Source organism: Corvus hawaiiensis, chromosome 1 (assembly GCF_020740725.1).
Source record: "Corvus hawaiiensis isolate bCorHaw1 chromosome 1, bCorHaw1.pri.cur, whole genome shotgun sequence".
In the NCBI taxonomy this organism is placed as follows: Eukaryota; Metazoa; Chordata; class Aves; order Passeriformes; family Corvidae; genus Corvus; species Corvus hawaiiensis.
Window position 1 is genome coordinate 51,547,577 of NC_063213.1, and position 17,835 is coordinate 51,565,411.

General features: G+C 33.7%; 1 protein-coding gene across 8 annotated transcripts in view; it reads left to right on the top strand.

Annotated features, from left to right (window-relative positions):
• The window catches only part of DGKB (diacylglycerol kinase beta), a 382,874-nt gene that overhangs the window by 144,506 nt on the left and 220,533 nt on the right, over positions 1–17,835 (top strand). For 6 of the 8 annotated variants that reach the window (XM_048304406.1, XM_048304384.1, XM_048304373.1 and 3 more), the window contains 5 exons: positions 2,017–2,134; positions 4,871–4,959; positions 5,040–5,156; positions 9,206–9,304; positions 16,859–16,891. In XM_048304406.1, coding sequence (XP_048160363.1) covers positions 2,017–2,134; positions 4,871–4,959; positions 5,040–5,156; positions 9,206–9,304; positions 16,859–16,891 — 456 coding nt within the window. The remainder of the gene's footprint in view (positions 1–2,016; positions 2,135–4,870; positions 4,960–5,039; positions 5,157–9,205; positions 9,305–16,858; positions 16,892–17,835) is intronic. The other 2 variants (XM_048304417.1, XM_048304429.1) reach the window with 1 other exon arrangement.

Genomic DNA, 17,835 nt, shown 5'->3' on the forward strand with positions numbered 1-17,835 from the left:
GCAAAAATTTAATTTGCTCTTTTCCAAAAGTGCATTGTGTTTATGTAATGGATTTGCATCAGTTGCAGTCTGTAACACAGCTAAGTGTTTTAATTGGCAGAACACCCACATCAAGACTTGTTTGTTTTTCTGATAAGGAAAATGCCAGCTAAGTTAGACCATATGTTCTGTTCAAATAAGAAGCGACATATTCACATGTAATGGTCATTCTTTAAAAACAAAATGAAAAAGTAACACAAAATTAATATGGAAGAGGGGCAATTTTGTGCACAATTATGCATTTCTGTTAATTTTCATAACCAGCAACTATTTTGCTGAGGAAGGCTGGTCAGCTCACATTTTAAGTGCTTATGGTTTATGACTGTATCTGCTGATGACCTGAGTGATGTTAAAATTGAAGTGTACATTGTTTGCTGTTTTTTCTCAGAAGGGTTTACATGGTCTTTGTTGTCTAGTGAATAATTGCTTCTTTCAGAAGGCTTGAAATTCACATACTATATTGTAGTTTAACAATTCTTTTAAAAAGTGTGGAATATGGTAGTAAGATGGGAAGAAAAATAGAAGTTAGAGAGCTGTGTTTAATGAAATACATCCTCTTCAGCTGCCAGTCATGAAGGAGCTTGACAGGCTTCTAGTGCTTCACAGCTGCAGAATCTATTTCTGCTTCTTCAGGGGAAATTGGAAAACTTCCACACTCTTTGCCAGTGAGAATCCCACATTAGGCATCTGCTGTGCTTTTTCTGCAGAAAGGGGACCCTGACATTGCCCAGCTGTCAGAGATGGCATTTGAACTCCTGCTGATAAGATTGGGGGAGCTATTACTTATACTCTGATCCTGATACCTCACTGGAGAAAAAAAAAAATAATAATATTTTAACTGGCTTCAGTCCTTTTTGTTTCTAGGTTACTTGTAGGAAATATTCAAAGTTGTGTCCCAGCTTAGACCCAGCTTTGAGCCAAACATTCTTAATTTCTCAGAGTGCTGCTTTTGCGTAAGGATGTTTCTTTTTGCCCACAAGGATGACGACGTCTTCATCATACTTGACTTCTATTAACTTCTAACTCCTAGAACAGAGCAATACTGATTTTTAAGGACGTAACTCATACAGTATATGCTAATATAGAACAAAACTAAGTTTTTTATTAAAACTTATGCTCACAAACTTACATTGACTATTCTCATCAGTGAAAACCATCATACTGTTGAAATTTTAGCCAGGAATATTGTGTATGCATGATGCCAAGTAATAGTACTTTGATGTGAGAAATCAGAAACTGGATAAGAACCAGCTGTTGATGTGTTTTCTGAGAAACAGAGCTGGGTGTGACTTCCTTTAGCTATGTGGCAATTTCTTTTTGGCAATGACATGACCAAGAAGACTACAGAGTTTCGGCAATACACAAGGAAGCAGCCCATTTGCAGGTGATGGACCTTAACTGCCTGTGTTCCTTTGGATGTTATATTGGGTAAAAGATAATTTTTTTTTTTTTTTAATCAAGTGATATTATGTTAGCTTCATCTAGTTTTTTGGAATAGTTATTGTGGTGTGGTTAGTTTTCCTGTTTTACATATGTTGATGTATGTACCTAATTCTGGCAGTCATTAAAAATATGTGTGGTTTTAGAAAACTCTTTCTATTCTTTGTTTTAGAGAGTTTTATCTTCTGACCTGCAGCACCTTTATTGTTAGGATTAGTCTAGGAAAAAAGTAATTTCAATATTAGTTGTAATTTAATATCACACTAGATACATTGTGTTGCAGTGACGACAGCAGCCTGGTGGCTTTTTCTGAGTTGTTTTTGAAACATATGGATGTCCCTGAGTTTCTGAAGAATTTTTTTATTATACCATTGCCTGTGTATTTAGAATGATTATGCTGTGATCTGGTGCAGAGTCTTAAATGAAGTAACAGCTTGTCTTTTATGTTCTTGAGTCAATCTCCAATTTTTATGGGCACTTATATATTCCATTGTTTATTTTATTAAGTGAAATCTGTTTCTCTTATGTCCTGTGCAGAATGTGAAAGATGATGGGCAGCATGTATGGAGATTGAAACATTTCAACAAGCCTGCCTACTGTAATCTTTGTTTGAACATGCTAATCGGAGTAGGCAAGCAAGGTCTCTGCTGTTCTTGTGAGTATAAGCATTTCAGTGTCCATTTGCTTACATGTCTATTGCTAGAAATGTTGTTCTTGCCAAGTAACAGAGATCTAGTAGCTTCCTATTACAAAACCATTGCCACCGCAGTAGTGGCTCCCCCTTCTCTTCTCTGCTTGTGTGTCCAAGGTTCTTCTTTTAATTTTTCAGAATATTTGGCTTTGAAATATGTTGTTTGAGGGAGTTTTCTTCTTTCTAAGGATTATCACTGTTAGTTCCCTTTGGAGTCTATTGCTCCTTTTTTCTTTACTATTGTATTTTTAAATTTTCTGTTAGTAAATATCGAGCTTAAGTTTTAACTTTCTACTTTTGTTATTTCTATTGTTTTTATTAATGATTTTACAATAGGTATCAGCTTGACAAACATGTAAGTCCCATGTTTGTTGATTCAAATTTTGCACAGAATTACTGTTTTGTTAATTTTGAAGGTGAAAATCCCTGTTTCCCAGAAATCAAGTTTCTGTAATGGTTCTGAAGTTTTCTGTAATTACTTGTTTTGTAGTCATAAATCTCAATCCACATATTAACTGATCATAGATTTTAAGAAAAGGAACGCAGAAAAGCTACTGCATCTAATTTGCCCTTCATTAGGCGATTAGATGCAGTTACTACCTTTCAATTCCTTGAGCTGGATCTATGTATTTTCTATGATAATCTGTTTGACCACCTCATAACATGTCTCCTGGGAAACCAAGGCTTGCTGAAAGATACCTCGTCTCCATTTGAAAGTTTCCAGAAACAGATGATCCATATCTTTCTTTTGTGGTGTGTTCCAATGATTAATCATCTTTTTTTTTAAGACCTATTTTCTGATTTGAATATGTCTTGTAGATGGTTCCAGTGACTGGTTCATGTTATGCCCTGCTCCATTAGTTTAATGATATCTTTAGTACACAACTGTCTTCTTGTCATGATGGTACCGAGTCACCCTCCATTTTTCTTTTTTGGTAAAATAATCGGTTTCTTAGTGTAAATGACTTTCACCATTTTTGGTATGAAAGATAGCCCCTCACAGCTGATGAGGACCTTTCTGCCTGTACAGTTCTATTGATTTAATTTGAGGTTAGTCTGAATGAATGAGAGTTTTGAATTGACCATTTCTGTCCTCTGGGGGCCGCAGACCCCTCTAAAATATAATTCGTATGTAAATCCTTGTATGCATTTTCATGTCATATAATTTCATTCACCATACTATGAAATGGAAAAAATACATTAATTAAAATTCAAACAAATTGAAATTGCATAACTTGAGATTAATAAATGCTGATGACAATAACTGGAATATATATATAAAATACTGATTTGACTATTAGATCTCGAAATGTTACATTCTTTAAGATTCTTTTTTGTCAGACTGTTATTGTGAAGAAATAAGACCCATATATGTTGGAAAGAGAGTTCTATTGAGCAAATAATGTAGATCACCTTCTTTAGTAGTTATCAGAAATGGGTAGGCTGGTTACATAAACTGTCCCAAAAATACCAGCCTTGCAAGAGCTGTATTTTTTTTCTGCTGCAGTGTATCTTTTGAGTATGTATTTGTTATCATGGTTGGCATTTATTTTGTGATAACGATGGTCTCAGAGTATCTGAAGAACATGTTCCTTTCAGTTACTTCATGCAGCAAGAAGCATGAGTCTACTTGCAAAACTATTTCACTATTTCCTTGTTTAGCTAAGCTTTTTCTCCAGTATATTTTCAAAGCATTGCTATAGATTTCATTATTTGCATTTTAGATTGTGTGGGAGGAAAAAAAAAAGGGGGAACCACAGGGGTCCTCACCATCCCTCCATGGTCCAATCAACAATGTTACTCCCTGCAGTTTGTCTGATTAATGGCTGCGCCTCCCACTGGGTTTGTGTAATAGGTGCAAGCAAGGTGTTTAGAAGTACTTTGTGCTTAATTGCTCTCGAGGTCAAAAGCCTGAGACATATACCGTGCAGGGAGAAATTCATTCTCAGTTTTTAATAGTTGACTCTTTTGAATGCAGGCATAAGCTGTAGCATTATTTCCTCATCTTGGCACAGTTGTATCATTGAAGTCAGGAGAGCTTTGCATTGTACCCTGACATTTGTATGTTTTCCAAATGCAGCTAGCATGATCTTTACAGACCTGGTCAGCAATAGTAGTTACCTAAAACTGGTGCTGGAAGGCTAGGGGGAAAATAAAGCTTCTCAGGAGTTGGTATTTTGTAAAACAAGAGTTAAAGTTATGGTGATTACATGGAATGCATGAAAACAATTCCTATTCAAAAATGGACTAATCAGCCATTTCAGTTTTATAAATCAATGGGAGGAACAGCATAAATTCATTGGCTTTTATTTTTGTGCTTGCCAGCTGCTCTCATGCCTATAGTTTGTAAAATATATATTTCTTCCTACTAGCAAATGACACCAAACCATTTGGCAGTCACCAATTTGTCTTTAAGATTTTTGTCATTTGGGAGTTATTGTGAAAAAATTTAGTGAGGTCTGATTTAATTAAGCATTTCCTGTTATGCAATGATAGTGCATTCTTAGATTTCTCACTTGCATAATATTTCCTGTTCTAATTGGCCTTTTGTACTCCATGGAAAAAGCAGTCTAGTTTGAGTTTTCATTGACTGATTGGATTGATTATTTAGAGATGACATGCTGGTAATGTTATTTGTTTCATAGAAATGTAGGCAGAAACACCATTGCCTCAACATCTAATAATGTGTCTTTTTTTCAGTTTGCAAGTATACAGTCCATGAACGCTGTGTCTCAAGAGCTCCTGCATCTTGCATCAAAACATATGTGAAGTCTAAAAAGAATACTGATGTAAGTTTGGGGTAGCATTAACTTTGCCATGTACCTGTTAATTTAGTAACTCTATGCATATCCACATTTTTCTTTTGCAGGTAATGCACCATTTCTGGGTAGAAGGAAACTGTCCAACAAAATGTGATAAGTGTCACAAAACTATAAAGTGTTACCAAGGCTTGACTGGACTTCACTGTGTTTGGTGTCAGATTACAGTGAGTATACTACAGTAAAACCTTTCACGCAGGTTAGGGAGATAAAAATAATGGAATGTCATTCTGTAGCCTCATAATCTGGAATGTCTCATTCAATTTGGTCATCAGCAATGATTAGTGTGTATTTAAGGAATGGTATATGCAGAATATTCTTAGGACTTCTTACTTCTGGCAAGCAAATATGCTTAAAGGTAAATTTTGCTTCATGACAATATCCATATGAAAACAATGTGTGCCACTAAAGAGTGGAATTCCCAGTCTACACTACAGAAAGATTATGAAAGAGTTTTCAGTACCAGGAAAAATCAAGGTCACTGTGACACTAGGTCTAATTGGCAATGTACTGACAGGCAAATGAAATTGAGGACATCTGGTAGGATACAGTGATTTCAACGTCTGGGAATAATAGCAGAGACAAGTTGATAATATACTAATCTGTGCACCAAGTCAAATATATACAACTTTTGTGCACTCCTTATTCAGCAGGAGCCAGTAACTGGAACTAATGACATTCAGGGAACACTGCCCTTATAAGTGAGATCTTCATGCTAGAAGGAGCAATGCCAGTATTTCTGTTTCTAGCCAGGGCAGGATTTAAATCTAAATGGGGAGAGATTTCAGCCTTCTTCGCCTGTATTTGCTGGTTTTGCTGATATCATTATTACTATTGTTACGGAACAGCAGTTGTTTGTTCAGTGCTTTAAATAATAATATGAGACTGAGGCATTAGTGAATGTTTGTTTTAGACATACAAGTTTGGATGTTTTATGAAATATTTTATTAACACAAGAATGCAAAATATGAAACATCATCAAAGAAAATAGATCCAGGATACTTTCAGTGATAAACTGTTATGATTATTTAAAAAACAATATTTTAGAAGAAAGCAAATATGTAGTCCAGATTGCTGTCAAAATTTGGATAATTTATGTAAAGAGTGAAACACCCAATCCAAAATGTTTTGCATGCAGATAATTAAACTTAGGCAATGGCTATATGTGTTTAGAAAGATAGATAAGGGTGTTCTGCTGTAGATATAGAAGTGTTTACATCTGTGTAATATGTGTATATCATTCAAGAAATGTATATTTTGTAATATATATTGACTTTTAAAGTCAAAGGAAGTTGCAAATTCTGTCTTTCCTCAGTAGAAATTATTTTCCCATTATTTCATGTGAATCTGGACCAGATTTGTAAAGGTCTTTTACTCCTTGAAGTTGTACATCAAGATTCAGAGGATTTTCATAAGAATTGTTATTCACCAAAGAAGTACTGAGGAATTATTTATAATTGAAGTCACTCTAAAGAAAAAGGCTAAATTCTTTTGAAAATATCTTGGGTGCTTGTGTGCTTATTTAAATGCCTAAAGAGCTGTCAAGATTCCAATTAAAAAAAATGGGTGTGTGTTTTTTGACAGCTGAAATTGAAAATGTTGGCACTAAGGTTTACAATTTTTCAATTTATTTCCATCAGTAATTTAAAGATTTTTTTTTAAAAGTAATTTTGTATTTTCAAATAAATTTAATAATATTTTTATTTCTTTTTATAGCTTCAAATGTAATTAGACACATAAATGAAGAATGAGTATTTTTAATACTGCAAATTATTTTTCAAACTCCTATTCACTTGCAATTCTCTGTATTCGATACATTCTATTGCAATAACTTCATTTTCTAATAGTAGCACCTTTATTACAGAAAAAAAGTGTTTTAAATTTCTAACAGATTCTTGAATGGATATTCTGAAGTTATATAATTATCATCACATCCTTCAGGCATTTTTCAACTCCTTGTACCACATATTTACGGCTTACAATCGAAGCACTGATTTGAATGCGTTTTAAATATCTGTCCTTACGACTTAATAGGGTCACTTCTGATGTCAAATAACTGACTCAAGTCCCAAAATTCAGAGGCGTTTTTCACTAAGGAGGCTTGTTCTACTGGCTTGTCAGCCAAATCCATGATCCCTCTTCCATATAAATTTCATAGCTCTCTACCATGGTCATGAAAATTTTCTTCCCCTCCTTTTCTCTCCAGCAAATACACTTTTTCCTGCTTTACAGGTTTTTGAGGGAGGTAATATTTTACCAGAGATAGGTTTAGGATAACAGAGTTTTTGGGAAATGTATTTGAAACCTGCTAAAATACATTTTTTTTTTTGAGAGGGTTGCATATTATTTTATATCTTTGTGTCCAAGTGTTATTTTCATGAAAGCTACATTTCTTCTACCTTTTCTGTTATTTGCTATGTGTCAATTCTGTTGTCAGAGATCAGCAGAGACTAATAAGAAGATTAAGCTATTTTTTCATAGATAAGTTTGCATGCCACTGAGTTGCAAAGCTGCTAATTTCCACTGAATGTGTGAAGATACTTTTATTTGATGTAACATGGCCTGGTGTGCATTAATTATGGTACAAGTAGCCTTACCACTGAGGCAGAGAATTAGCATGACAAATGATTTAGATTACAGGGCTACCAAAATACCCTCACAATAAGGCTTTAATACTCAGAGTAAATTGAAACTCGTTAGACTTTTATTTTCTGTTGCTAAGTAACTGCCCAAAAAGGTAACTTCACTGTATAAATGAATATGGACAAGGCTAATATTAGGTGCCATTCAGTTCAAAATTCAGAAATGTCATGTCAAAATTGACTGTACCAGATAATTTTATGAAGACCATATTACCAGTAAAGTTTATATACATCAGCAATTGGTACATTTTTATTGTAATTTTAATAGAGTTCATATGAGTTAAACCATTTAAGAGAAAGAGTCAGTCATTGAAAAACTGTGATTTACAGGTGCAGACCCTGAACTACAGATTTTGTAACAGCTTTTGAACCTGATGGACTAATGCTGTGTGCTACGTGTTATACTAGTTAAATTGCATGTTTATAAGATTTTTACCTCACAACTCCTGATATTTATTAGCCTGATTTTTTTTGTTTTACTGTAAATATAAATATTTTTTTTTAAAATGTCCATCTCTATGGGAAGTGGATACTATCTGAACACCTTAATGTATTTTATTGAATCAATGCAGAGATGAAAATGCAGAATAATTTAGGTTGGAAAAGACCTTTAAGATCATTGTGTCCAGAGAAATAAACTTCACAAAATTTCATGATATTAAGTTTATTTTATTCTGACTGTCTCTAATGATACTGTGAAGTATACCAATTAAATGTGAATGCTTTGCGTGATCCAAACATGCAACTGTGCCTTTGTACTGCATGGCTGAATATTTAGAGACATTTGAATTAAATTCTAAATTATGAACAAGAACTCTTGATTGCTAATGTAAAATATTTCATCATTTATCATTAATTGTTACCATTTTATCTTCCTGTTATATACACATTTGTCCATTCAACCTCTGTAACAAAACGGAAGTCAACCACTGCTCTTCCAGTCAGCAGACTTGAGGATATTCTTTTCATGTTTTCAGAGTAGAACTAGTTATTGCTTTCAAGGAAACTGGATGAATTCTAAGCATAAATTAGAAAAAGGAGAGTAATTCTGGTTCCTCAGCACCCAGTGGAAGCCTGAACACAATCAAGACCAAAATTTACCTAATGAAGCTTAATGTAGGATATTCCTGTGTTCCTCTCTTATATTTGAATCTATAGTATCAGTTTCAGGAAGGAAACAGAGTCACACCAGTAGTGCCAAAAGCTGCCTTGACTTGCTCACTAGTAGTAGAACAGAAGTTCCTGGCTCAGTGCAAGAAGCTCTCTTCTGAAATGAAGCTTTTGGTCACCATTAACAGTATGCTGGTGTTACTGTACTGCCGTGCAATGTTCTTATTTTGTGTGCTGATCCACACATACAATTTCCCCCACTTTAATCCGTCATTCTTCACTTCAATGCAAATCTGCTAGTTTTTCCCATCCTAGGGGGCTTTCCACTGTAGTGTGTTTCATTTTCCTTCCAGTACTTTGGTAATCATTAATTTATGAAACTCACTCCATTCTAGGATGCCCATTTCCTTACACTGTAATAGTAAAATGTCTAAGTTGAATCTTAATTTTCTGCTTTCATGTAGTTGCATAACAAGTGTGCTTCACATCTGAAACCTGAATGTGACTGTGGACCTTTGAAGGACCATATTTTACCACCCACATCAATCTGCCCAGTAGTATTGGTGAGTTGTCTGTATGTTAATTTCAGATGTAATCCTCTATCATATGCAGCATTAAAACACTGCTGGGACTGACTGCCAGGTATTTGTTAAATTCACAGGACTATGTGAACCTTAAACACAATGTGTAACCCTGGATGATGGGTTTATAGGCATAAGTGTGTTTTACCCTCTGCATATTGCATTTTCCTTCATGTGAGAATGAACTTTCTGTAGGGCATATTATAACTGAAGCTGACTCAGGTTTTATCACTTATTCAGACTGTACTTACCAGAAACTGTATAGGCAGGACACTTCTACATTTTACATCTTTTATAGATCCAACTTCCCAGAATAATGAAGTTATTCTTATGGGCAGTTTTTGCTTGGGAGGCATATTGTATATCTGCAATGCTGAGGTCTCTGATCTAAGCCGGAGGTTACCTAGAATGATGACACTGGTCTTGCAGTAAGCTATGCATCAACATTATGGTATATTTTATTCTGCAGTCGTGGACAGTAAATTTCTCTGTCCACAAAAACAATAACTCAATTCAATGAAAATAAAAATGCATGCTATGTGTAGGTTGCATAGAAAAGAGCTGACCATTTTATCATTAAAAAGGAGCTTTAGAATTAACTTACGTATTCACATATTAAATTGGATATTTTATGCTGATGAAAGTCATAGCATCATCATATTCATAAGAGAACAGATGAGTGGTCCTCTTTAAACGTATTTCATAATAAGTGTAAGAAGTGCTTGAACTTAAGAAAGTGTAATTTATTGAGGGGAGGCAAAAAAAGAAAATATACATCCTAATCTTAAACCAGTTGCTGATCATTTGGAATAATATTCATCCCTATTGTAAATTACTTGTTTTGTAATGAATCCTTTCATCTATTTGTTTATAAATCTGCTGAGGAGCAGATGCTAGGCTTTGGCCCTCTTCTTGTGTAAACTGGGATTATTCCATGGCTCTCAATGAAATAATCCAGTGGAAACCTGCCTTAAATATTTATGAAATATTTTAGATATTTTTTAAGTCACAAGAGTGGCTTTGTAATTTGTCTCTATGGTATTTTGGTATTATCTGGACAAGTTCTGATTAATAGTTACAAAATATTATTTTAAGTTTGTTGGATGATTATATTCTGTATTACCTTATTTAATTTTCAGGATTTGAGGTCATACTTTAAAAGTTTGCATCTGGAAACTATGATTCTGTTATTGGGCTATTGTTTTCATTTTAATGTTATTTATCATTTGCCATTGGTATAAACGGAATGAAACCTCAGCATGAAATTTTATCTTCAATTATATTGGTGTAACTACATTTTCTTTTCAGGAGAGGAAGAGGAATAGGGGAATTAAGATTTTTATTCCACAGTTGGAGTTTAGTTAAGTTGTTTAGAGGATATGTAAAACCACTCTAGAGTCAAATCACCCTCGAATAGGTTTGTTTTATCTCCAAATTTTCAAGACATAAGCAGAAGTAAATATGTTTTCCTGTGTTGGAATCATGTTACTGACAATGCAACACAAGACATGTATTTCAGCACAATTTATATTGTTAGGAATGAAAAATACTGTGATTTAATGGGGACTTCATAATTTTGTAGTACATTTGTTCATCTACTAGTTTCTTCCAAAAATGCATTAAAATCCTGAGTTTAATTGTGTTACAGATACTACCTCACTGAATTAGCTAATAATAATTTCTTCTAAAAGTGATTGGTTATAGTGTGCATATAATTTGTGTTAGTAATTTTTTAATTAGTGTCTCCTGTTTCCTGTTATGGGGATTCCTTTTGAGAAACATAATACTTCAGTGTATGTGAGACCAGCATTCTCAATAATGACAGCAAAACCAGTGACTATATCCTTGTCAAAACTGTCTAACCATGCAATAGGAAATGTGTCTGTTATCAGACATACAAATCTGACAGTGGAAGGGTCCTTCGCCCAGGTCTCACATTTAGCTTCAGTGATCAGCTGAGCATTAATATTCTTGCAATGCAGTGTATACATGGAAGGTAAATAAAAGCAGATTAGCATAATGCTTGCTGTACCAGGCTTATCCTTGAGTATTTTGAGGTGCCAGAGAATGTATTTTCTTCTCCCATAGAATATAGGGAAAATAGCAAGATGAAAAATCTTGTATTTTTGATCTCCTAAAAATGTTGGCCCTCCCTTCCACCTGCAACTTTGGAAGTCCGGATTCCTTCCAGAAAACTGCAGAGTTCATCTCAGAACAAGATGCCTTCTCCTAAGTTTTCCTTCAAGAGTACAGGCTGAATCCCTTCTCATCTCTTCTCTTTTGCAGAATTAGGGACATTCATATTTTTGCCTTTTTCATCCAGCATTTCTCATGTCTCATTTCTTCAGTTCTTGTGAAGTCCAGCCTCAACAATCTCTGCACAGTAAAGGACTTTTTCAGACATTGCATTTCATAGCATCATGTATTATACCAGTGCTACCAAAAATCACTCAGATGACTGACTCTTAGTGGCTGGAGAGAGAACCAAAATGCCTCATCAAGTGAAAGTTGGATGGCTGGTCTAAGTTAAATAACGGCCCTCCGGTCTTCAAAACTGCACAAAAAAGAGCTTGTCAAATGTTATTCTTAAATACAATAAGCTGCATTGCCAGCTGAAAAAGAAACAATGGGGAAACTCATGTAGTTGATACTGTGTACATCATGAAAACATCACATATCTGTCAAGATTCAATGTCTTCTAGAGATTTTTCATATCTCACAGCAGTAATTTTAAGTGTCTTAGTAAAATAAGTCTGTCAACTTTAGTCCTTTTTACTTTCCTGTTTACCATATATAAGACTTGTTGTATGGTGAAGTTTTTTGTTCAAGTTAAATGAGTTTTGTTATAAACTGTGTGCAGATCTCAAGTGATAGTCTTTTAATAGATGTCAGATACACTTTAATGTTACTCTCTTTTATTTCAGTAACATTTTAATTAATTCATACTGATTGAATAAATGTACATTGAGACTTGTTTCCTAATGAGGGCACATTTAGAGGAAAGGTTTTGCATCATTCTGATATCCTGTGGGTAATTATATTCTAATTATATGGTGGGGGGGAAAAGTCTATAACTCAGTACTGATATTGTTCATTGGACCCAATTAATTACATGCACATAATGAAAGTTCATGATAAGGTTGACTGGCAGTGAGTTTAAAAATCTTTAACTCAATTGAATCCTAGCCTACCAGGAGTATAGAATTAGATCATAACCAGGTTTAAAACTGGGTATTGGAATGAGATGAGTGAGTAGTGAAGAAATCAAGATGGGTCTCTGCTTATGAGACAGTTTTCCTCACTCTGTCCCTTTATAAGGCAGAAAGGGAAAAATGCTAGCATATGTTTTGTCTTCATTTTATGCCTTCCTTTACTTTGCCCCATTTACTGATGACCATATAGGATGTTCTAATTTTTATTTATGTCTGTAGAAAAGTAATTAGATTTTCAATTTCCCACCCAAATAGATACAGCATTGGATAGTGACCAACCAATAAAAGCTTACTGTTTAATAAATAATGATGTGTATTTATTTTATAATGCATGATGATTTTGATTCTCCTATTGTATATGTGAGTTTTACAATGAATTTTTTCACTTAATTTCTAACAATTTTAATTGTTTTTCTAAAATTATAATTAAAACTGTTAATTGTGGAATAAAAATTAAATTAAGGAATAAATTGTAAAACATAAGGTACCCTGCTTATAATGTGAGCATTACTATACTGCAATTATCACTGTCCCCATAGTAACCAGTTTATTTCAAAGGTGGAGACTCTGGTATAATATAGAAGGTAAGACATGGAAAAAAAAAAAAATTAAAACTGGGTACATTTCTTTCTGTTTTGATATCCAACTTCATTGTTTTGCATTCTGGGAAAAATGGGTCATCATGATAAAAAGTTTGAAACAATATGCATTTTGTTTCTTTTCTCTTGTGAATGAATTTGACTTTTGTGTAGTGAAGATGTTATAACATTTTAGGACAAAGTCATCTAAGCATAAATACAATTTATGTAAATATGGAATATAGAGATAAATTGATATATTTAAAATATATAGAATTTTTATGCATCATAGTGTAGATCTGTTTATATACACTAATATAAAATACCATCATAAGTTGAATTCACTTGACCTCTTATTTCAAAATATAAATGACTACATATTTTGGAGGAGAAAACAGATGTATCTGATTCCTCTTTTATTTGGCATTTTATTGTACAAAACCATAAATGTTCAAAAATCTTTTGTTTATCACTAGTTCTATTTAGGCATGTAGAACAATGTACACAGCAGATTACAAATATTTTAGATAGAAAATGTGCCTTATTCAACTAAACAATATACATTGTGATCTATAGCTTCAAACTTTTGTGTAAATATAACAAGTGTGTTGACATTCTGGCCAAAAGTAATACAGAATTAAAGTTGAAAATACTGTTTAAGAATTTTCTTTCACTATCAGTATCTAGACTAGATAGAATAGCTATTGGCTACGTTATAATTGCGACATAGTTCAATAGATATTTCTTCCATGTCTGGTAATATGTTTTACTAATACTATTTTCCTGTGAGGTATGTAGACGTTATTCACATAGGAAAGCAGAGTTGTAGAGAGAGAAAAAGGGAATTAGCAGTGCCTGGTTGAAGAATGAGTTTTCTTAATCCTCTTTCCAGTTATTAATCCTAAAATGATTCTTCTGTTTTTATAATAGTAGAGATCAGTTTTAGCTCAGTTGAATCCAAACTCAAAATGGAGCACAGAAAGTCAGTGCTGTGTATAAGCATTTTATGAGCAACTCAGTCCTTTGAAGTTGAGTACTAGCCTTATCCTGAGCTTCTGAACAAAGATACTATGAAAAAAAGTTATTTGAATATATATGCTTTGGGGGGGGAGTTGAAGTTAAGTCTGGTTGTTGAATATTAAGTAATGACATAGCAATTGAAAGAGATTTAAAAAACAAAACAAACCACTTTTTTCCTTTTCAATTGTGTATCATATTGCAGCTTCAGTTCTCTGAGAATCTAAATCAGACTTGAAATATAATGGTGTGCTTATCTACACTAAGAGCTTTTTCATTTCTTTGAAGTCAGAAGGAAATTAATAATTGCCCTGGAGGAAAATGTATCTTCCTAACTAATTAGCTGTTCGACAAACACAGTTCAATGTTAAAATAATAAGATGCTGATAAACTGAAATGGCAGCCATTCAATCATTTTAAGTTATATCCAGTAGCCTGCCCACAGCTCATCACTACTGTCTAAGTTTATTCCTTACATCCTCTCCCATTGGAGTTTAATATGATTTTATTTTCACAATTCTTTTCCAACACTTTTGTCTTTCTTGGATGGTGTACATAATCAGCTGCTATAGCCCAAGTTCATTTTCAGTTGCAAATCCAGTTGAAAGTCTCGGACCATATATTGATGCATACATTGAATTGGTGCAAGATGTAAGGCAAGTTGTCTTCAGAAAACTGAATGAACTAAGGCCAACATGCTAAATGAGAAAGACTTGATTGTGAATTGGTGTGTAATTCTTTACCTTTTTACTTAGAAAAACTAAAGAAGCAGCACAAAGTACATTTAAAATGTTATCACATAGTGATTCCTTGTTCAGAAGAGGGAACAGTCAGCAGTTTTAGAAGTTATTCTTAAATGCCATATTCTCCATTCCAGCCTTGTCTTGTTGTATGTGTTTTGGCTACCAGTATTATGGATGACAAAATGTTATGTGATTTTTCCATTTATTTTTTTTTTCTTAGCTGCAAATGCTTTTCTCAAGACAGCTCTCAAATTAAATGGAAGCCTTAACTTTCCTTTTATAGTATGGGCATGTGCAGCTCACTGGACAGTATTTTTGCTGAGAATTGGTTAATAATCTTGTCCACAGGATGACTTTTAGCTTCTGCCTAGGGATGTAGAGCTGGGTATTGTGCTACAGCTCTATGAGCTTTCAAGACAGCATGATGTGGTATTCTAATATTGGCTCTTTTGATTAGCATGTACACAGAGTTAGAGCTGGAAATGTGGAGAATTTATAAAATAAATTTTCAAAATAGTTTAGCTCATCTGAATCACAGTTACTCGGATGTGATATCTCATGGATACTACAGGTAGATTGCCCCCCATGGTTTTGGCATAGTGGCAATGTGTTGGGGTTTTTTTGGTTTTCAGGATTTTTGAAACTTTAATTCTCTTTGATTATTGTATAATTATGGACAGAAATTTCATGGAATGGGAATTTTGTAAGTAGGGTCCTGAATGCCATATAAGTTTACAAAATTACAGTCTAGGAGTACCTAATATTATTAATAACCTATTATTATTATTATGTTCTTAAAGATTCCCATTACATTAAACAAAATAGGTCTAAGGAATCATGGAGCAACCTTTCTTCAAGTTCCTTAAAAAAAAACCCCAAAGCATCAGTTTGGTATTCAAGTCACATACTTAAATTTCCATGGCCTTCATCTTGCAAGCATTTGAGGATATCTTTATTTGGTCTTCCACGCATTCCATCTGATCTTCTATGACCAAATTCCTTTGGTCAGTATCATTTAAGTTCAAGTTCTGGAGTTCCAGAATAAGATTTTTTTTAAATAACTATTTTAGTTTATGCATCATAACATAAAAATATACTTCCCTTGTTATGCAACCCCATGCCCAAACAGGGTGTATGCTTCATCTGAAAATATATATTATAAAAGAAGCAATTATAATTTAAGAGAAGTAATCTCAATTTTTAAGTTGTCACTTGGCAAACTGTGTAATGGTATTAAGCATTTACTAATGACTTTGCAATCCTATATAATGTATAGGTAAATTGTTGTTTCATGTTATGAAATATATTGATTTAAATAATCTTGTGTAGGAAATAATCTACAAAAATATATTTGCAGTTATTGATTAAAAGGCAAAGTGAGAAAAAGCAATTGTTCCTGTATTTGCCCTGGATTCTGTGTCAGCAGTTAAAATATGAAGAGCTATCTCTTTAGTAAGCCTTTAGTAACTATTCATCTGTTTTTATCCTAACAGCTATGATTGAGTATGATATTTCTAAACGTTAGTGTTTTGTGTAAAGGAAAAGATTCTACCTCTATATAAAGAAAGAATATGAGCAGTTTTTGAGGATTAATGATGCATAGCTTGTTAATTGTAGCAGAGGAAGGCTTTTTAAACAAGATTCCTTGATTCAGATGAGGATTCAAAGACTTGGAAGATAAAATAAAAATAGCTTTCCAGGTATCAAGTATCTCTTTTTGCTATTCAAAAGACTAAAGTCCTCAGGTTTTGTAATATTGTTAGCTGGTGTTAAAATGATCCCACACATACTTTCCAGAGTATAAATTATATAATATGACAGCCAAACATTGGGAAAGTACACTTGTGCAAAAGTGTAACAAAGTACCGTGTACGTTTTTGTTAAGTATGACTGCTGCAAGGTAACATTCCTTGTGAACACTCTGTCCATGCCCTTTGCCATCCCAGCTGTTTGGTGTTGCAGCCTAACATTCTCTTTTTCCAACAGACGCTTCCCACTTTAGGAGGTTTGCTCTCTGAGGTGCGTAGCAGGAGGCGTCCATGAACGCTTGAGTACTAACAGTTCATGATATTGTACGTTCTTTCTGCTATGAAGTGCATTTTGGGGCTGAACCAAAAATCTAGAGATGATATTCTGGGTTATTATTTGCAAAGTCCTGTCTTACTTGTCCATTATTTTCTGATTTGGAATATGGGATAGATGCAATTGCATAGTTCTCACCTGGCAGTGGTCTCTCTGGAGCAGTATGAATGGTAGAAGCTCCAGCTAATGAATATTGACTTCAAAGTGGGAATTCAAGGGAGAAAATAAGATATGAGAAGTGCAAAAAGGGGTGGAAAAAATTTTTGTTGTGGTAAGTAGTATTTTGGAAGGTATGTGCTCTGGCACATATCAAAAGCACAAAAAACTTCATTCTTTGAGCCATCAAAATGTACAATAGCGTCTAAAATGCTGTATTCAGTACCTCTGTCAACCTCATGCATGTTCACGAAACAAAATGGTTCACAGGTACATTGATCATTTTGTATGCTTTATTTAGCAAAATATTAAAAATAGCACAACTGTTAGAGAAATATTTCTTACCTTGAAAGGTAAACTTTGCATTTTATAAAACCATTTTATAAATGCATGTCAAATTTTTCTTAACATTATTAGAATTTTTAGCCTGTTATCCATTCTTATCTTCCTATGTTTTTGTCTCATTTAAAAATTGCATTGTTTATTTCCTGACACTCTCCGATATCTGAGTAATATTGTAGTTCCCAAAAAGAAGATACTCTAGGTCAGGCACAACTGGTATTTCATATGTAAGAGAAAGGGTCTGTACAAGAATATTTTTAAAATATTTTTTAATGAAGTGGTAAATCTTTTTGTGTTCCATTAACAGATTTATTCATTAGAATTATGATACAATTTGTCACATTATGTCATACAAACTAAGTCAAATCCTCACTAGTGTGACA